At 40.3% G+C, this 20,742-nt stretch overlaps 1 protein-coding gene across 1 annotated transcript in view; it reads right to left on the bottom strand.

Moving 5' to 3' along the window:
- Window positions 1-20,742, bottom strand: part of CENPP (centromere protein P) — a 272,761-nt gene that overhangs the window by 237,169 nt on the left and 14,850 nt on the right. The window contains exon 4 of the mRNA NM_001194801.2: window positions 11,704-11,792. Within this exon, the coding sequence (NP_001181730.2) occupies window positions 11,704-11,792 (89 nt within the window). The remainder of the gene's footprint in view (window positions 1-11,703; window positions 11,793-20,742) is intronic.

Raw genomic sequence — 20,742 nt, 5'->3', positions numbered from 1 at the left:
CGCAATAGCATAATCATGGCTCACTGCACTGTCAAACTCCTGGGCTCAAGTAACTCTCCTACCTCAGCCTACCAAGCAGCCGGGACTACAAGTGAACTCCACCACAATAAGCTATTTCTGCTGTTGTTGTTTTTGTAGAGATAGGGTCTTCCTTTGTTGCCCAGATTGGACTAATGGAGTTTTTCAGCACATACATGTGAATATAATTCACATGAAAACTACCATATGAAGCAGGGAGGGGAAGTGAACCATGTGGTTATAGGACTACAAGACTATAATTGCAGTGGTAAAGTATCAAATCTAAATAGACTGTTAAAAGTTAGGTTATGTATGTTGCAATCCCAACAGCAACCAATAAAGAGTAACACAAATATAGCCAAAACGTGAATGAAATAAATTAAAAGAGAATATTAAAATATATTTAAAGGAGAGGGTTTTGAGAAGATGACAGAATAGGAAGTACCAAAATTCCATCTCTCCGCTTACATAACAATTTCACTGGCAGAATCTGTCTGATACAACCATTTAGAAACTCTTAGTCTAATGAAGGCTGGCAACATCCAGGGAAAGGCTTGGAGAAGGGCTTGGATGGTAAATTGTGATTAATTTTAGTAAATTTCAGCTCTTAGTGTAGCAGCAGCTACCCATTTCTTCACCCCTACCCCCCTGGCAGGCAGTCATGTGAGTATAACCAGAGCAGCTTACACACAGCTTATGGAAGGCAGAGCCAGCCAAAAAAAAAAAAAAAAGGACCCTGTCCTCCAGCCATAAGGGATCTGTGTTTTGGTCACTGCTGCTTCTCATTATGGAAGTGTAGACAAAGAGTCAGGCAGCCATTGTAGTTACACATCCCCACACTTTTGAAAACCCTGCTTCCTACAGTTGAAGTGATTTCCAGGGGAATTAAAAGGCCAGAGCCCTTTTTTTCCCCACCTTCATTTTCTTCATTTTCCCTTTCTAAGAGCCAAACAATCAAGACCAGGACATTGACAAATAACTGCATCTGAGGGGAGATTCTGTAAGAGACTGCACATACCCATGGAAAGCTTCAGGCCCAGAAACAAACTGAGAGGACCTTAAGTTTATACCTCAGGTTAATCCCTGGCACAGAGGTGGCCTACGAAATATGAATAAATAAACAAATAAAAATAATAACAATAACAAAAAAGCCTGGGAAAGAGGGAGAATCTGACTTTGGGGGTTACCACATTATTAGGTTCAAATGAGTCCTTTTCAACAACAACAACAACAACAACAAAACACAAGGGATACAAATAAATAGAAAAGAAGGCTGGGCGTGATGGCTCATGCCTATAATCGCAACACTTTGGGAGGCCAAGGCAGGATCACCTGAGGTCAGGAGTTCGAGATCAGCCTGACCAACATGGAGAATCCCCCTCTCCACTAAAAATACAAAATTAGCTGGGCGTGGTGACACATGCCTGTAATCCCAGCTACTTGGGAGGCTGAGGTAGGAGAATCACTTGAACCCGGGAGGCAGAGGTCGCGGTGAGATGAGATTGCACCACTGAACTCCAGCCTGGGCAACAAGAGTGAAATTTCGTATCAAAATAATAATAATAATAATAATAATAATAATATTAATAATGAGGGAGATGATCAAAGGGATGTGGCTGGAGAAAAGAAAAATAAAAAATAAAAAAGTACAGGAGAAATTAAGACATTCTCAGGTAAACAAAAACTGAAGGAGTTGGTTATCATTTAACTTTCTCTGTAACAAATAGTCAAGAGAATTCTGTAGAGTGAAAGAAAGGACACTAGACAGTAATCTGAAGACTTATTAAGAAATAGACTCTTAGAACATATGGAAAAAGGTAAAAGAAGAAAAAAGCTTTAAAAAAGAACAAAAAAAGACTCAATAAAGGTAAATGCATATAAAATTATAAAAGCTAGTATTTTTGCAACAATAGTTACTCTACTTTTTGTTTCCTACATGATTTTACAGACTAATACATTTTATTAAAATTAGACTAAAAGCTAGTATTAATGTCATTTTCATTTGTGACTCCACATTATTTTCTACGTAATTTAAAAAAACAATGCATTTTAAAGAATTATTAGTTTACATTTTGGGGTGCACAACATATAAATATATAAGTTCGTAACATCAATAATTCAAAAGGCTGGGGATTGTTGTAGGAAGTCAGGGACCCCGAATGGAGGGACTGACTGGAGCCGTGGCAGGGGAACATAAATTGTGAAGCTTTCATTTTAATATGGACATTTATCAGTTCCCAAATTATACTTTTATAATTTCTCATGCCTGTCTTTAATTTCTTAATCCTGTTATCTTTGTAAGCTGAGGATGTGCGACACCTCAGGACCACTGTGACAATTGTGTTAACTGTACACATTGATTGTAAAACATGTGTGTTTGAATGATATGAAATCAGTACACCCTGAAAAAGAACAGAATAACAGCAATTTTTAGGGAACAAGGGAAGATAACCATAAGGTCTGACTACCTGCGGGGTCAGATAAAAAGAGCCATATATTTCTTCTTGCAGAGAGCCCATAAACAGACGTGCAAGTAGGAGAGATATTGCTAACTTCTTTTCCTAGCAAGGAATATTAATATTAAGACCCTGGGAAAGGAATGCATTCCTTGGGGGAGGTCTATAAACAGCCACTCTGGGAATGTCTGTCTTATGAGGTTGAGCTAAGGACTGAGATACACCCTGGTCTCCTGCAGTGCCCTCAGGCTTACTAGGGTAGGGAAAAACTCCACTCTGGTAAATTTGTGGTCAGACTGGTTCTCTGCTCTCGAATCCTGTTTTCTGTTGTTTAAAATATTTATCAAGACAATATGTGCACCGCTGAACATAAACCCTCATCAGTAGTTCTGCTTTTGCCCTTTGCCTTGTGATCTTTGTTGGACCCTTATTAGTTCTGCTTTTTGTCCTTTGAAGCATGTGATCTTTGTACTTACTCCCTGTTCTTACACCCCCTCCCCTTTTGAAACCCTTAATAAAAATTTGCTGGTCTGAGATTCAGGCGGGCATCACGGTCCTACCGATATGTGATGTCACACCTGGTGGCCCAGCTGTAAAATTCCTCTCTTTGTACTCTTTCTTCTATTTCTCAGACGGCCAACACTTACGGAAAATAGAAAGAACCTACGTTGAAATATTGGGGGTGGGTTCCCCTGATAGGGGACAGAGCTGTAAAGAAACACAGGTCTTTCCAACTTTTTTTCAGTTAAAGTGGCATAAAATGGATTTGCAAGGACATGTGTGGTGGCTCATGCTTGTAATCTCAGCACTTTGGGAGGACAAGGCAGGAGGACAGCAAGAGTGCAGGAGTTCAAGACCAGCCTGGGCAATACAGTGAGACCCCTTCCTTTAGCATTTTTAAGTGGATAGGATGGATAATCAAGTGGATAGGATAACCCACTACTCAGCCTCTTTCCCCAGCCGCCCCTATCATTGATCAGTGGGCCCATGAACAAAGTAAAGTGGCCATGGTGGCAGGGATGAAGGTTATGCATGGCTCAGCAACAAGGACTTCCACTCACCAAGGCTGACAAGGCCAATTTGCCAGCAGCACAGACCAACACTGAGCCCCCCCAATATGGCACCATTCTTTGGGGTGATCAGCTAGCTACCTGATGGCAGGTTGATTATATCGGGCCTATTCCATCATGGAAAGGGCAGAGGTTTGTTCTCACTGGAATAGACACTTACTCCGGATATGGGTTTGCTATACTGCAGGCAATGCTTCTGCCAAGACTACCATCCGTGGACTCACGGAATGCCTTATCCACTGTCATGGTATGCCACACAGCATTGGCTCTGATGAAGGCACTCACTTTACAGCTAAAGAAGTGTAGCAGTGGGCGCATGCTCATGGAATTCACTTGTCTAACCATGTTCCCCATCATCCTGAAGCAGCTTGATTGACAGAACAGTAGAATGGCCTTTTGAAGTCAAAATTACAATGCCAACTATGTGGCAATACTTTGCAAGGCTGTGGCAAAGTTCTCCAGAAGGCCGTGTATGCTCTGGATCAGCATCCAATATGTGGTACTGTTTCTTCCACAGCCAAGATTCATGGGTCCAGGAATGAAGGGGTGGAAGTTGAAGTGGCACCACTCACCATCACCCCTAGTGATCTACTGGCAAAATTTTTGCTTCCTGTTCCTTTGACACTACATTCTGCTGGCCTAGAGGTCTCAGTTCCAGAGGGAGAAACGCTGCCACCAGGAGACACAACAAAGATCCCACTAAACTAGAAGTTAAGATTGCCACCTGGACACTTTGGGCTCCTCCTACATTTAAGACAACAGGCTAAGAAAGGAGTTACAGTGTTGGCTGAGTGACTGACCCAGAATATCGAAATGAAATCATTCTGCTACTTCACAACAGAGGTAAGGAAGAGTATGCATGGAATACCGGAGATCCATCAGGGCTTCTCTTAGTATTACCATGCTCAGTGATTAAGGTTAACGGGAAACTACAGCAGCCCAATCCAAGAAGGTAGTCATCAATACCAGCTACGACCACGTGACCAGCTACAGAACCGGGGATTGTAATTGTCATGAGTACTTCCTTCTCCTTTCGTTAAAAACATGTTTGTGCATGTATACACTTGTACTAAGAAAGTATCTTCATTTTATTTCCTTTTTCCTTTATCATGTGACATACAATTTATTGACTTCATATCAGCATTTAAGTATTGTTAACTTTATGTAATAGTATTTGGGTTGGGGATTGGTGAGTTTCTGGTTTTATGAAGGATAGTTTTATTATGTTAGGCGTAATTATGATTATTATTACCTTTATTTGAAGATTATGTATGATCTTAGGAGATGTGTATAGGTTCAAGTTGACAAGGGGTGGACTTGTCATGGTTAATACTAAGTGTCAACTAGATTGAAGGATACACAGTATTAATCCTAGATGCGTCTGTGAGGGTGTTGCCAAAGGAGATTAACATTTCAGACAGTGGGCTGGAGAAGGCAGACTCACCCTTAATCTGGATGGGCACCATCTAATCAGCTGCCAGTGAATATAAAGCAGGCAGAAACATGTGAAAAGGTGAGACTGGCCTAGCCTCCCAGCCTATATTTTTCTCCCGTGGTGGATGCTTCCTGCCCTTGAATACTGGACTCCAAGTTTTTCAGTTTTGGAACTCAGGCTGGCTCGCCTTGCTCCTCAGCCTGCAGACAAGACTATTGTGGGACCTCGTGATCACATGAGTGAATATTTAATAAACTCCCATATACATATACGTACACACAAACACACACACACAGGCTTTAAGCAACAGGTTTGAGAGAAAAGGTCCTGTCTTCTCTCAATGGGACAGATTCATAGAAGTATCTTAGGTTTTTTTGGTTTTTTGTTTTTTCAGATGGTGTCTTGCTCTGTCACCCAGAGGAGTGCAGTGGCACAATCTTGGTTCATTGCAACCTCCGCCTCCCCAGTTCAAGCGATTTTCGTGCCTCAGCCTCCCGAGTGGCTGGGAATACAGGCGCCTGCCACCACACCCAGCTAATTTTTGTATTTTTAGTACAGATGTTGGCCAGGCTTGTCTCCAACTCATGACTTCAGGTGATCTGCCCACCTTGGCCTCCCAACGTGCTGGGATTGCAGGTATGAGCCACCACTCATGGCCAGGACTATCTTATATAGATGGCGCAAATAAAGCTTACGTAGTGCTTTAAAAAAAAAAAAAACAAGGAAAAGAAAAAGAAAAAAATTCTGACTTATGCCACGTGGATGAACCTTGACATTACGCTCAGCGAAACAAGCCAGTCAAAAAAGGCAAATACTGGCCAGGCATGGTGGCTCGTGCCTGTAATCCCAGCACTTTGGGAGGCCGAGATGGCTAGATCACCTGATGTCAGGAGTTCAAGACCAGCCTGGCCAACATGGCAAAACCCCATCTCTACTAAAAATACAAAAATTAGCTGGGCGTAGTGGCGGGTGCCTGTAATCTCAGCTACTTGGGAGGCTGAGGCAGGAGAATCGCTGGTGAGGTGGAGGTTACAGTGAGCCAAGATCACGCCATTCCACTCCAGTCTGGGCAACAGAGCGAGACTCTATCTAAAGAAAAAAGGCAAATACTATATGATTCCACTTATATGAAGTACTTAATCAAAATCACACAGACAGAAAGTAGTATGGTGGTTGCTAGAGGATGAAGAGGATGAGGAGAGGGAGGAAGTGGGAGTTATTGTTTATGTGTACAAAGTTTCTGTTTTTTTTGTTTGTTTGTTTTTTTGAGACAGAGTCTCACTCTGTCACCCAGGCTGGAGTGCAGTGGTGCTATCTCGGCTCACCACAACCTCTGCCTCCCAGGTTCAAGCAAGTCTCCTGCCTCAGTCTCCTGAGTAGCTGGGACTACAGGCATGTGCCACCATGCCCGGCTAACTTTCATATTTTTAGTAGAGACAGGATTTCACCATGCTGGATTTGAACTCCTGACCTTGTGATCTGCCTGCATCAGCCTCCCAAAATGCTGGTATTATAGGTGTGAGCCACCGCGCCCGGCCAAAGTTTCTGTTTTAAAAGAGGAAAGAGTTATGTTGATGGACAGTGGTGATGGCTGTACAACATAATGAATGTATTTACTATTATTGAAGTGTACTCTTTAACATGGCTGAGTTGGTAGATTTTGCAAGTATTTTGCCAAATAAAAAAAATAGGAAAACAAATTAAATAATCTAAAGGAAGGCAAGAAAGGGCAGTACAGGACCAAAATAACCAAGTAGATTCACTGAAAACAAAGAACATAAAATAATAGTTGAATTAACACAAAGCTGCATAAGCGTGTACTTTATAGGGAATACTGGAGATTATGTGTTAAAAGTCAGTCTAATAACTATTTTAAAAATTATTTTAACATCTGAAAAAAATTGTTTTCCAAAGAGTATGGGCCTATAAAGAGGAGAAATTAGTTCATTTGTGCTTAAAGGCCACAGTGACATGATATTTCGTTCTCCATCAAACAAGTGAGCAAAAAATAAACTCTTAATCATGTGATGAGGGAGTAAGCCATGAAAATAATCTTAAAAGCTATGATGACTCAAGTTTAAACACACACACAGAGGAAAAGACTGTTCTTTTACAGTGAACTTTAAAAGACTCACAATTCCTTCATTCTTCCATTTGCTTCTTCATAAAGGATACTGTACTACAGCACATAAGAGTTTTCCATATAGAAAGAAATTTTGTGTGTGGGTGTGGGTGTTGGCTCTCACAGCTGTAAGAATGACTGTAATTTATCTATTTTTCCTAAGCAAAGTCCAAACTTCACTAAATGTAAAACAGATGTCATGGATTTCTTTCATAAAATGTTGGCAGTAACCCATTTCAATTTCAACTAAAGTAGTCAGGAAACAAAAATAACTCCAAATGTCTCCTTCTCAAGTATAAAGCGAACATAAAGATAAATTTAGGATAAAAATTCCAAGATTTTATTCTAACAATAAATTCCTGGGACTATTAAATCTAAAATTAGGTGACCATCAGAAATTAATTCACAAAAATATTAACAGTCATTCTCACATATTACTGGTGGGAATACAAAACAATATGGTTATTCTGGAAAATGGTTTGGCAGTTTATTATAAATTTAAACATACTCTTATATGACTCAGCAATTCCACTTCTGGTTATGTACCCTAGAGTAAAGAAAACTTATATTCACACAAAAACCTCTAGTGAATGTTCACAGCAGCATATACATGTGTGTTTGTGTACATAATATACATATTTATAGCATATGAATGTAGCGGCATGAATGCATGTGTGTGTGTATATATATACACATATATAAAGATAATATGCTATATTATACACTATAATATGCTACATAAATGTATATATAGGCCAGGCATGGTGGCTCACGCCTGTAATCTCAGCACTTTGGGAGACCGAGGTGGGCAGATCACGAGGTCAGGAGATTGAGACAATCCTGGCCAACATGGTGAAACCTTGTCTCTACTAAAAACACAAAAATTAGCTAGGGGTGGTGGTGCATGCCTGTAATCCCAGCTACTTGGGAGGCTGAGGCAGGAGAATCGCTTGAACCAGGGAGTCGGAGGTTGCAGTGAGCTGATATCACACCACAGCACTCCAGCCTGGTGACAGGGCGAGACTCCATCTAAAAAAAAAAAAAATGTATATATAACTATAATATGCTATATTCACCAAAAACTGAAAATAACCCAGATATCCTTCAATGGGTAAATGAATAAACAAACTCTGTTACATCCAACAAGGAAATATGAAAACACAAGAAATAAAAAGCATTAAAAGCAAGATAAAGATCTCCTTAAAAGGGCCCCCTGGCAAACAGTACTTCAACAGAGGAAAGACTCTGCTAAGTTGCAGATAGGCTAATAGAACTTATCCAAACTGAAACACAAAGAAAAAAAGGCATGAGAGAAATAGAGCTGAGCATCCAAATGCTGGGACAATATGTCAAACAGTCTAACTTATGTGTCATTAGAATGACACAGGGCAAAATAAATACTTTAAAAGACATGGTTGATAATTTTCACACAAATATACCCTAAACATAGCACAAACTACAAAAACGCAAAATTAAGAGAAAGATTTAAGGCTGTCCCAAGTACACACACAAGACACACTAATACAGAAAAATAAAGACAACAATCATCGCAGACTTTTTGTCACAACCTATGCAATCCAGATTATGAAAGAGTATGTTTAAATACATATACTTTTTAAAAGCCTATCTACTCAGAATTCTATGGCCAGCAAAAATATCTTTCAAAAAAATGAAGGCAAAATTAAGACCTTTCCAGAGAAACAAAAGCTGATAGACATTACGGCCAACAGACCAGCACAGTAAGAAATGTTAAAGGGTCGGGTGTGGTGGCTCACGCCTGCAATCCCAGCAGTTTGGAAGGCTGAGTTCGGTGGATCACCTGAGGTCAGGAGTTTGAGACCAGCCTGATCAACCTCGTTTCTACTAAAAACACAAAATCAGCCGGGTGTGGTGGTACACACCTGTAGTTCCAGCTACTTGGGAGGGTGAGGCAGGAAATTCACTTGAACCCGGGAGGCAGAGGTTGCAGTGAGCTGAGATTGTGCCATTGCACTCCAGCCTGGGCAAAAAGAGTGAAATTCTGTCTCAAAAAAAAAAAAGTTAAAGAAGTTCTCAAGGAAGAAGGAGCATAGCAGTTAGAAATCTGAATCAATATAAAGAAATGAAGAATGTTGGAAATGAAAAAATGAAGATAAATATACAAAAACATGTTTTATCAGCCAGGCATGGTGGCTCACACCTGTAATCCTGGCACTTTGGGAGGCCATGGTGGGTGGATCATTTGAGGTCAGGAGGTCAAGACCAGCCTGGTCAACGTGGTGAAACCCTGTCTCTACCAAAAATGCAAAAAAAGAAAAACAAAAAAAAAAGAAAGAAAGAAAATTAGCTGGGCATGGTGGCTGGATGCCTGTAATCCCAGCTACTCAGGAGGCTGAGGCAGGAGAATTGCTTGAACTTGGGAGGCGGAGGTTGCAGTGAGCCGAGATCATGCCATTCCACTCCAGCCTGGATGACAGAGTAAGACTCTATCTCAAAAACACAAAACAAGTTTTGTCTTATTTTTAATTGCTTTAAAAAATAATTGACAGTCTAAGGCAAAAATAGTAACAATGCCCTGAGACATTTGAAACATGTAAAAGTGTATGACAATTGTATGACAATAATAATACAATAGTTGAAGGAAAATAAATGGAAAGTATACTGCTGTTCTTATAGTATATGTGAAATGTTTACTATTTAAAGTGAAGGTAGACTGTGATAAGGGAAGATCAAGGTAGAAGCAAGAGTCAATAAAATAATGACTAAATATTTTTCAAAACCTAAAGATACCAATCCTGTTCAAAAAACTACAGATCTATAATGAAAAACTAAATTCATAACTAGGCATATAACATTTAAATTGCATAACAGCAGAGATAAAGAAGAAAGAAACTCCAAGAGAAGTAACTTACACAATGTAATTGAATCTGGACTAAAATCCAGGTCTTCTGACCTATGTTCAGCACCCTTTCTAAAATACCAGTCACTCTCCACAAAATGGGAACCCAGTCTAAAACATTGCCCAAGAAGCTGAGATTAAGTATTTATTAAGTAACGATAATATGCTCATTATTACAGGAAGAGAGATATCTCACTATTCTTCCTTTTGTATTTCCAAATAGCAGATGCTACTTCCAAACCATGGTCTGAACAAAAGGAAATATGTGATCTCTGCCATGATACAACACTTTTCTTGGTATTCTCCCTACTTCTCAAATAGTTCCTTTTCTAATTCCTTTGCAGGATCCTTCCCTTCTATTCAGTCAGTATATTTTAGAATTCCTCAAGGCTCAGTTCTAGGGCCTTTTCTAGTTTCACTCTGTATTCCTTCATAAGCAATCTCATTCCTGCTCAAGGCTTTAATTCCTACCCAATAGAAGATAATTCCAGTGTTCTATATCTCCCACCCCCACCTCTTCTGTGCTGCCTCTTTCTCATTTTTATTTCAGTGTTTTCAAAGGCACTCAAGTCCCATATGTCCAAAATAAAGTCATAATCTCACCTGACAATGGTACTCTTCCAACCTTCCCTTAACAGCAGACAGAACCACCATAATCAAAGAGTCATCTCCTGTGAATGACCTCTAATCCCTTTTACTCAAGCAATCCCACGCCCACTGATTTTTACTCCCTAATTATCCCCCAAATCCATCTAGCTAAGTACCATCATTTCAGTCCAAACTACAAACTTCTCTTGCCTGAACTGTTTTAAAAGATTAGTCATTGACTGGTTTGTATCAATGATTGCACCCCTTCATTCCATTTCCCTATAGCATCCAGAATAATTCTTTCTATGATGCCATACTTTTGCTTTCCTCAGGCCCTGCTCAAAACTTTTCAATAGTTTCACTTGGTCCTGGGGTTGTAATAAAACTTTTTATACCAAATTCCTGGTAGTATGGACCTCACCTAATTTCCTAGCCTCATCTTACACCACTCTCCTAGGCTCTTGCCTCCACCTGCCACTGTGGTCCTGCGTCAATTGCTCACAGATGCCATGCTCCCTGCTGGCACAGTGCCCAGCAAAGTTATGCCCTCTTTGTTAATTCACACCTACTCATTCTTCAGATGTCAGCTCAAGCTTCAGGAAATGATATCATGTTCTTTCTGCTGGTCAAATTCCTGATAAACACTTTGGGAGGCTAAGGCAGGAGGACTGCTTGAGCGTAGGAGTTTGAGACCAACCTGGGCAACATAGTGAGACCCCATCACTAATTTAAAAACAAAATATAGAAATAATAAAAAACAAAAATTCCTGATATATACTTCAACAGCATTATGTAACTCTCCTCTATAGCATTTAATGCAGCCATAATTTTATATTTACTTCTGCCATTATTTAATACCTGACTTCTCCACTAGACTGTCAATCCCATGAGGACTGGGGATTGTATCTTTTTTTTGCTCACATTTTAATACCCAGCAGATAGTGAATGTGCAATAAATATAAACTAAATGAAAGAATGATAGATATAGAGAATACGGGCTTAAATATAAGCCACAATAGTGGTGTTATACTTTCAGAGAAGACTTATTTACTTACTAAGAAAAGGAGAAGGTAAACTTAAAACTGTAAAGTGTAAATTTACTTTCTTTCTCTAAATAAGTTTGTTAAATAGCTTACCTAGACACAAATTCACTTAATTCTGAGCATTCTGTGGGCTCCATTATTATGTTGAGGTCAGTAACAGCAGAAGATAATCTCTCCTTATTCTAAAATAAAGATAAAATTTATGTATCAAAGCATGGTAAACTCCAAAAAGACAAAAATACTTTTGAAATATGCAAAATGAAATGCCACCAAATAAAAGGAAAGAGTAATCAAGAAATGAAACCAAAAATATTGGTTATTAAAAGAATGAAGTCAGATCCTTATTCTATAACAAAAACCAAAATGAACTCCAAATGAATTACTTATGTAAATTAAACACTGAAACAATAAAATGTGAGGAGAAAATACAAACTTAATTTATTAAGTGAAGAAAGACTTTCTAAGCAAAATTAGAAAAAATTAGCAAATATGATTAAATAAAAACACAAAATAGCAAAGTAAAAAAATGACTTTATAATAAAAGAGAAGCAATAAACTAAGTATTTACCATAAACGTGACAAAGGGATATGGAAAAGGAAAAGGATATGAACTAAAAATTCAGAAGTGAAAAACAATTTACATGTACGAAAATGTTCGATCTCAAGCAGGCATGGTCGCTCATGCCTATTAGCACTTTGGGAGGCCGAGGTGGGTGAATCACCTGAGGTCAGGCATTTGAGATCAGTCTGGCCAAAATGATGAAAGCCCGTCTCTACTAAAAACACAAAAAATTAGTTGGGCGTGATGGCAGGCGCCTGTAATCCCAGCTACTTGGGAGGCTGAGACAGAAAAATCGCTTGAATCCAGGAGGCAGAGGTTGCAGTGAGCCGAGATCGCACCACTGCACTCCAGCCTGGTGACAGAGCGAGACTCCATCTCCACAAAAAAAAAAAAGAAAGTAAGTTCAATCTCGCCAGTAATAACTGTAAATTAAAACAATAAGATAAGATGCCCTTTTTTTTTTTGGAGACGGAGTCTCGCTCTGTTGCCAGGCTGGAGCGCAGTGGTGCGATCTCGGCTCACTGCAACCTCTGCCTCCCGGATTTAAGCGATTCTTCTGCCTCAGCCTCCCCAGTAGCTGGGACTACAGGTGCCTGCCACCATGCCCAGCTAATTTTTGTATTTTTAGTAGAGACGGGGTTTCACCACGTCGGCCAGGATGGTCTCAATCTCTTGACTTCGTGATCCCCCCATCTCTGCCTCCCAAAGTGCTGGGATTACAGGCGTGAGCCACTGCACCCGGCCGACAAGATGCCATTTCTACCTATAAAATTAGCAAAGACTAAAAATGTTAATCCTAGTAAATATACTGAAACCTAGCATAACCCTTTTAGAAATCACTGTGACAATGCATATCTTAAAGATATTCCTAATCTCTGTCCCAGTAATTTAACTTCTGAGAATCTATCCGTAAGCACTGTAATGAGAAATGAAGACAAAGATCTATGAATAAATATATTCATAACAGTACTACTTATCACAGAAAACAAAAACAACTGTATACTCAATGATGGGGATTGTTAAACTATTTTGATCTGCAGATTCAGGTTTTCCCTTTTACTTTAGTAAAATTTCTTCTATTATGTATTTGCCCATAATTTCTCTTTACTTTTTTTGCTATTCTTGTTTTTGGAAAAATCATATATTGGCTCTCCATTGTCTGTCTTCTAGATTTATTATCTTCCTTTCAATTGCTTTCACAGATGAGTTTTCTCAAGCATATCCTCCATATTCAATTCCCTTATACTGATAATGTAGCTTTCAGTACTATAATCATTTTATTCTTTTCTTTTTCTCTCACTCAATTTTCTTTATACTTTGAGAGTCAGAACAGCTTTTATATAGCATGCTGTTTTATTTCCTGGATTAATTATTCTTAATTGAATTTGTCTGCATTTCTTTAACTTCCTTTCTTTTAATGTTAGCATTTTTGCTCTGATTTTAAATCACATTGCCCGATATGATGATGAAAGAACTCCATTCCACCTTTTTTTTTTTTTTTTTTTTTTTTTTGAGACGGAGTCTCGCTCTGTCGCCCAGGCTGGAGTGCGGTGGCTCAGTCTCGGCTCACTGCAAGCTCTGCCTCCCGTGTTCACGCCATTCTCCTGCCTCAGCCTCCCGAGTAGCTGGGAATATGGGCACCCGCCACCACGCCCGGCTAATTTTTTGTATTTTTAGTAGAGACGGGGTTTCACCGTGTGAGCCAGGATGGTCTCGATCTCCTGACCTCATGATCCACCCGCCTTGGCCTCCCAAAGTGCCGGGATAACAGGCATGAGCCACCACACCCGGCCCCGTTCCATCTTTGTGCTCTGAACTCTGTGGCTCCTATTTGTTACGAACAGCAGTAAATCCAGCATTTTTGCTATTTCCTAAGACTACAGTGAGTGGAAACTCCTTGACTCTCTTTCCTACATCTCTAGGTACTATCTGACTGCCCCATAATATGCTGAGCTGTTGGAGAAAGAGATACTGATGGCTTATAGTCATTGCTTAGTTTTTCATCTGCTTGAGGGAAGGGTAGAAATTACCAAGAGAAGGTGCAGTTGAAGTAAGCTCTCTGTGGGCATCCTACCACCATTTCTAATCAACACATAAATTCCAGAAGCACTCTTACAGCTCAATTTTAAAAAAGATAACCCAATTTAAAACTGGGCCAAAGATCTGAATAGACGTGTCTCCAAAGATGATACATGAATGGCCAATAAGCACATGAAAAGATGCTCAACATCATTCGTCACCATTAGTAGTTCCATTTGACCTGGCAATTCCACTCCTGGTTATACATCCCCACAAAACAGAAACTTAAGTCCACTTAAAAACTTGTACATAGGGCTGAACATAGTGGCTCATGTCTCTAATCCCAACACTTTGGGAGGCTGAGGCAGGATTACCTAAGCCCAGAAGTTCACAACCAGCCTGGGCAACACAGTGAGACCCCATCTCCACAATGATAAATGCCAAAGCGTGGATGGGCCTTGAAAACATTATGCTAAGTAAAAGAAGCCAGACAACATAGACCACATATTATATAACTCTATTTCTATGAAATGTCCAAAATAAGCAAATCCAGAGAGAGAAAACTGGTTCTTTGTGGTTGGGTGAAAGAAGGGGGAATTGAAGGGTGACAGGTAAAGAATATAGGGTTTCTTGGCTGGGAGCAGTGACTCACACCTGTAATACCAGCACTTTGGGAGGCCGAGGCGGTCAGGAGTTCGAGACCATCCTGGCCAACATGGGGAAACCCCATCTCTACTAAAAATACAAAAAATTAGCTGGGCGTGGTGGTGGGCGTCTATAATCCCAGCTACTCGGGAGGCTGAGGCAGGAGAATCGCTTGAACCTGGGAGGCGGAGGTTGCAGCAAGCCTGCGCAACAGAGCAAGACTCAGTCTCGAAAAGAGTAACAATAATAATAATAATAAACTTGTGAAACAAAGCTTGTATTCCAAATAAATTATATCTTAAAAAAAATACTGAACTATACACTTTAAACTGGTAAGTTATATGGTATGTGAATTATATCTCAATAAAACTGTTACCAGAAAAAAAAAAGAGACGAAAGAAAGGAAAAGGAAAGAAAAAGTCTCAGGGGCACATCTGGTCTCTTGGTCAGGTATGTATAGATACATGTTAGATTTCAGCTTTTCATCCATTAGGATAGGCAAAAAATTTTTTTTTTGTTTGCGTTATAGAATCCTGTTCAACAACTCAAAAGCTGACTTCAAAATATTGTTTTTCCATCTCTCCCCTGCTTGTGGTACTGCTAACTAGGTCAATTCTCCCCAGTTGGTAAATAAGGGAAGAGACCTTATAAACAATCTGACCTCAAAGCCCCTACATGAGTCTCAGCAGCACATTCCTTTCTACTATGGTCCATTTAAGCCTGCAGTTCTCATTCTCCTCTACAACTGAAGGATCATGGGTAGAGATCTTTAGGAAAAGGGTGCCATTAAGTTGGTCCTTTTTTTTTTAAGACAGAGTTTTGGTCTATTGCCCAGGCTGGAATGCAGTGGTTCAATCACAGCTCATTGTAACCTTGAATTAGTGGACTCAAGCAATCCTCCTGTCTCAGCCTCCCAAGTGGCTAGGACTATATATGTGAGCCACCAAGCCTAATTTTTTTTAATTAAAATTTTTTTTTTTTTTTTTAGAGCAAGGTCTCACTATGTTGCCCAGGCTGGCTTCTAATTCCTGGGCTCAAGCTATCCTCCTACCTTGGCTTCCCTCAGCGCTGGGATTATAGGCGTGAGCCACTGTGGCCAGCCTAACTTTGTAAAACTTATAAACCCCTGATGAAGCACCCTGTATCGGATTTCAGTGTCTAGAATCAAATGTCATTAATATCAAACAGATTTCCTTTGGAGCCTGTGATAATGGAATTGTATTCTCTTCCATTTAAAAAAATTGCTTATTTTTTGAATAATTTTGTTCATTTCATTGGGACAGAAGTTATGGAAACATACTTAACCTGCCACTTTCCCCACAAACTCCTACCCATCTAATTGACTATATTGCTTGGATTATGAAAGGCTGATAAATGTTAATTCTGATGGCCTTACAACTCTTCACAAATGTAGTACTAAGAACACCAGAAAGTAAATCTGGCCAACAGAGCTCTATGTCCCAACCACCTTGGACAACAATAGCTGCACCAACATGAGTAATCATTCAAACTCTCTGGATCCATTTACTTATAAAATAATAGGGTTGACCCAGACAAACTATAAGTCATCGTTGTGTTCTAACATTCTATTAACATGATTTGAGGTCATGTTTAGTTCAAATATTATATTAATATAACTTTATTACAACAATATTCTGTAAATTGAGGGTTTTACTATTTAGATTACTTTTTAATTTTCAGATAGCTAAACCTCTCCCTCTAGTGGAAATTTTATTTTTAAAAAATGTTTTAGAACACACAAGGTTGCTGTCATTTTTTTTTTATCAGTCTTCACAGCAAAAATGTAGAACTGTGCTCAGTATGTAAAATGGTAAAACTATTTAGAAGGCAATTTGCCACTATCAATCAGAATTTATAAGTTTCCTTTGACTCAGCAATTCTACTAGATATGTTCCTAAAGGCATACATACACAAGTTGGTATAGAATACGCTAGAATTTACCATTAAATAATAAAAATTTCAAAAACTTTTCATCAGGTTATTATGTCAGAATTGTAAGCAATTGTTTTTCCCTCCCCAAGTAAGAACTCTTGGTGCCTCTCACACAACTGACTCCAAAAACCCTGATGATTACAGAGCTGTCTGTAATTTCTTCCAACACCTTGTTTACCAGTCTGGTCTTCAAGAAGAATCACAAAATCTAAAAGGCTCAGAGAGAAAGTGAGAGTTCTTAACACAGCCAGGGAGAACAAACTCTTTCTGTAGCACTTTGTTAGTAAAACCAATCAGTCCCAAAACACCTACACACTTTTAAACGTGAACAATGACAACTCATCTCTCTTTAGAGACTCAGCAATTACTAGGTTCTACGTCTTTCAAAGAATATATCAACAGTCCCTCTCCTTAGATTTTTTTTTTCCCCCTGCATCCCCTAAAGCATATAGGACAGAAACTGCTAGTGGTCTCCTCTATTTATACTTTTTTCTTGTCCCAGTTTTTCATTGGCCATATGGCCAAGCATAATGAAGATTAAATTTCCAGCATCCTTTATATGAATTTGTTGGCCAATAGAACATAAGTGAAAATGATGAGTGTACACTTTCCAGAAAGTGTCCTTTAAAAGAACAGGTGAGCCTTTCTTTGCCCATCCTCTTCCTGATACCCGAAATGCTAATATGATCATTGCACCATGACTTGAAGCCACGTGTGGCTGATGGTAGAACCTGATTATCATAAAACCACCCTATTAGCCCTTGAAAACATACAAGTTTACTTAAGTAATAGAGAAATATACTTCTAGTACCTTTATTTTTAAGTTTTCTGTGAGGCACAGCTCAACTGATTCTAATTCATTCAGATGTGAGCTAACAGTGTAAGCTTAGGCCATTACCAAACGGTCACAAAATTTTCAATCATGCTTTCGTGGCACGAGGATGAGAATATTAGTGTAAAATACTGTTGAGGTCTGGGTCAGTGCCAACACTGTCTGGTAGGAGGCAGAGTGTGGCCACAGCAGCAGGGGTTGCAGGACCTAAGTGGCAGGACATCCACTGCCTGGCTTCTGCCCTGTCTGTGCTGTCCTGGGGTGGTTACCCAAGCCCAGCAAGGCCAAACCACGCGGTAGTTCATGCCGGGAATGACTCTGGTCAGGCAGCAGTCATTCTTCAGGAGCATATCACATTATCAAAAATGTCTTCTACACCGTGACCTCATCCTTATCTGACTCAGGAAGGCATCAAATTACTATCTGATACTTTCCATCAGAGGTTTAAGGTGACTGAAGCATGCAACTTAAATAAAGTGAAGATATTGCAGTCTATGTTGGATACTATAGTCTACGTTATGTCTCAGGCCATAGCCCCACTAAGAAGCATACCAATCAATCTTAGGGTACAACCCATCCTGGAAGGTACAACTCCACTAAGAAGCTCATCCACCTCAATGTCAGAGGATAATCTTTCCCTTCTCACTTAGATTTGTGGACAAGCCTCTCAAGGACAAGACTAATTCTGCCCACAACGGAGCTTCTCTCCACATAACCTATGAAGCAACTGTGAAAAAGATGAACTCTTACAGTAGAAAAAGCCTGCAAGACCCCAAGGCTGCTAGGATTCCCCTGAGCAGTTTCCTGGACATATATACTAGAGTGCAGATGTTTTTGGAGATGGAAGTGGACCACGGGATTATGATTCCACCAACCTGCCATGGGTTGCAGGCTTGGCCCATTAATGGATGCCAGCATACAGAAGAGCATTCAGTAGATTACCACTCTCAGGTCAAGTTCACATCAGCCACAAAGAAAGAAAATATAGTCAGTCAGACTATGAAACCTTTTATAAAGGGACAACATCCAGGAGTCCAGCAGCCGCCTAAAGGAAAAGCCTGGGGTGGTGGCACAGGTTGTCCAGCCTAAATGATACCAATCCATTTGGATCCATTCTCTGCTTTAGTCTTCAGCAAATGATCTTTGTGGTCATGTGATATCTCCTTGGTGACCTTGTACATCCCCAAGGCCTAGGGCCCATGTGGGAACAATGTCAGTCCCCTAGAGCCATTTAGGGGCATGTCCACCCATGCCCTTGACACACTGAACATGCTGAAATGTGTTTTGTATCCCGCTCAACTGGCCTTGGCAATGCTACACGGCACCTTTTCTTGGTCACTTTGGCAGTGTAAGAGTGATACTCTAAGATGAGTACAAGCTAGGAGCTTTGCCATCAAATGAGGGGGTCTAGACAACCCCTAGCCCATCCTCAGCCTGCCAGAGCCAGTAATAGCAAATGGAGACTTGGATTGCAAAGAGAAGCAAAACTTCCAAACCCAGGTAACTGTACCAAATCCTTGGGACTAGTTAGGGAGTGGCTATCTGACACAGAAGGAGGAAAGGTCCTGACTCCATAACCAACTCCTGTCTCATACTAAATGGGAAACTTGGGACAATTTTCGTGGCTAAGGACACTGATGAAAAGGATAAGGAATACTGGCACATGACCCTGAATATAAGCATGCAGCTTGTCCACAGGACTCAGTTACAATAAATACTCTACACCACTTTAGTTATCTGATGAGCTGAGGTCAACGCAGCCTCACTGCCCTTCCCTGTTCTGTTCCTCCTCTTTGCACACATTCCGTTGGCCCAACTGGCAAAACCAACTGGTTGAAACTGCTTTCTCCTCTTTCAACTGCTTTCTCCGGCTTTCAACTTCTCTTGGAGTCAGCCTTTGAAGGTGGTTGAGCCGTGTTCTGCTGCACCCTGGCCAGTGGGTTTACTTATTATCATTCTGTCTGCTTTTGCTTTCCTGCTTCCTGATATTATGTGAAGGTCTTAGCCAAATGAATCTTCCTCCCTCTGTTGTGTCTCAGCAGTTCAGTACAATGTGCAAGATCATCCAGCCCCAAGGAGCATTCAGATGGCTGTGGTCCCAGATGACCACAACCTCATGAGAGGCCCTGAGCAAAGACACCCAACTGAGTGGCTCCAAAATTCCTGACCCACAGAAAATAGGTGAGATAATTAATACACATAGTCAGCCCTCCCTATCTATGGTTCTACATTCATAGACTGACCAACTGCAGACCAAAAATATTTGAAAAAAAAATCTACAGATGCAGATGGTTGCATCTGTACTGAACACGTGCAAGTTGTTTTTCTCATAATTATTCCCTAAACAATATACTACAGTAACCATTTCACAGCATTTACATTGTATTGGGTATTAGAAGTAATCTAGAGATGATTTAAAGTATAAAGGAGGATGTGTGTACATTATAGACAAATACTACACCATCTTATATAAGGGACTTGAGCATCCATGGATTTTGGTACTACAGGGAGTCCTGGAACCAATCCCTCACAGATACTGAGGGATGATTGTATTTTTGGTTGTTTTTTTGTATGTGTGACAGAGTCTCACTCTGTTACCCAGGCTCGAGTACAGTGGCACAATCACAGCTCACTGTAGCCTCGATCTCTTAGGCTCAAGGAATCCTTCCACCTCAGCCTCTGGAGTAGCTGGGAGCTCAGGTGCACACCACCACGCCTGGCTAATTTTTAATTTTTTTGTAGGGACAGGGTCTCACTACATTGCCCACGCTGGTCTCAAACTCCTGGGCTCAAGCAATCCTCCTGCCTTGGCCTCCCAAAATGCTGAGACTACAGGTGTGAGCCACCATGTTTGGCCTATTTTGGGTTGTTTTAAAATGCTGAATATTATGGAGATTGATGAAGCAGCAACAGGTAACTAATAGATATTAGGTGGCTGGCATATCACCTAACTACTGATGACACCCAGGACTATTCCCACAATCTCATGGAATTGCACTGGGAGCCCAGGAGCATCTTGCCACCTGTCCTTCAATAAATCACCTATGGCTTTCACAGCAACACTACCGTATGCAGTTGCTGGGCTATTAACACCTGAAATTTTGAAAATGTACCACTTTGC

This window comes from Macaca mulatta, chromosome 15 (assembly GCF_049350105.2).
Source record: "Macaca mulatta isolate MMU2019108-1 chromosome 15, T2T-MMU8v2.0, whole genome shotgun sequence".
Taxonomy (NCBI): Eukaryota; Metazoa; Chordata; class Mammalia; order Primates; family Cercopithecidae; genus Macaca; species Macaca mulatta.
This window is presented reverse-complemented; position numbering and strand designations above follow the sequence as displayed.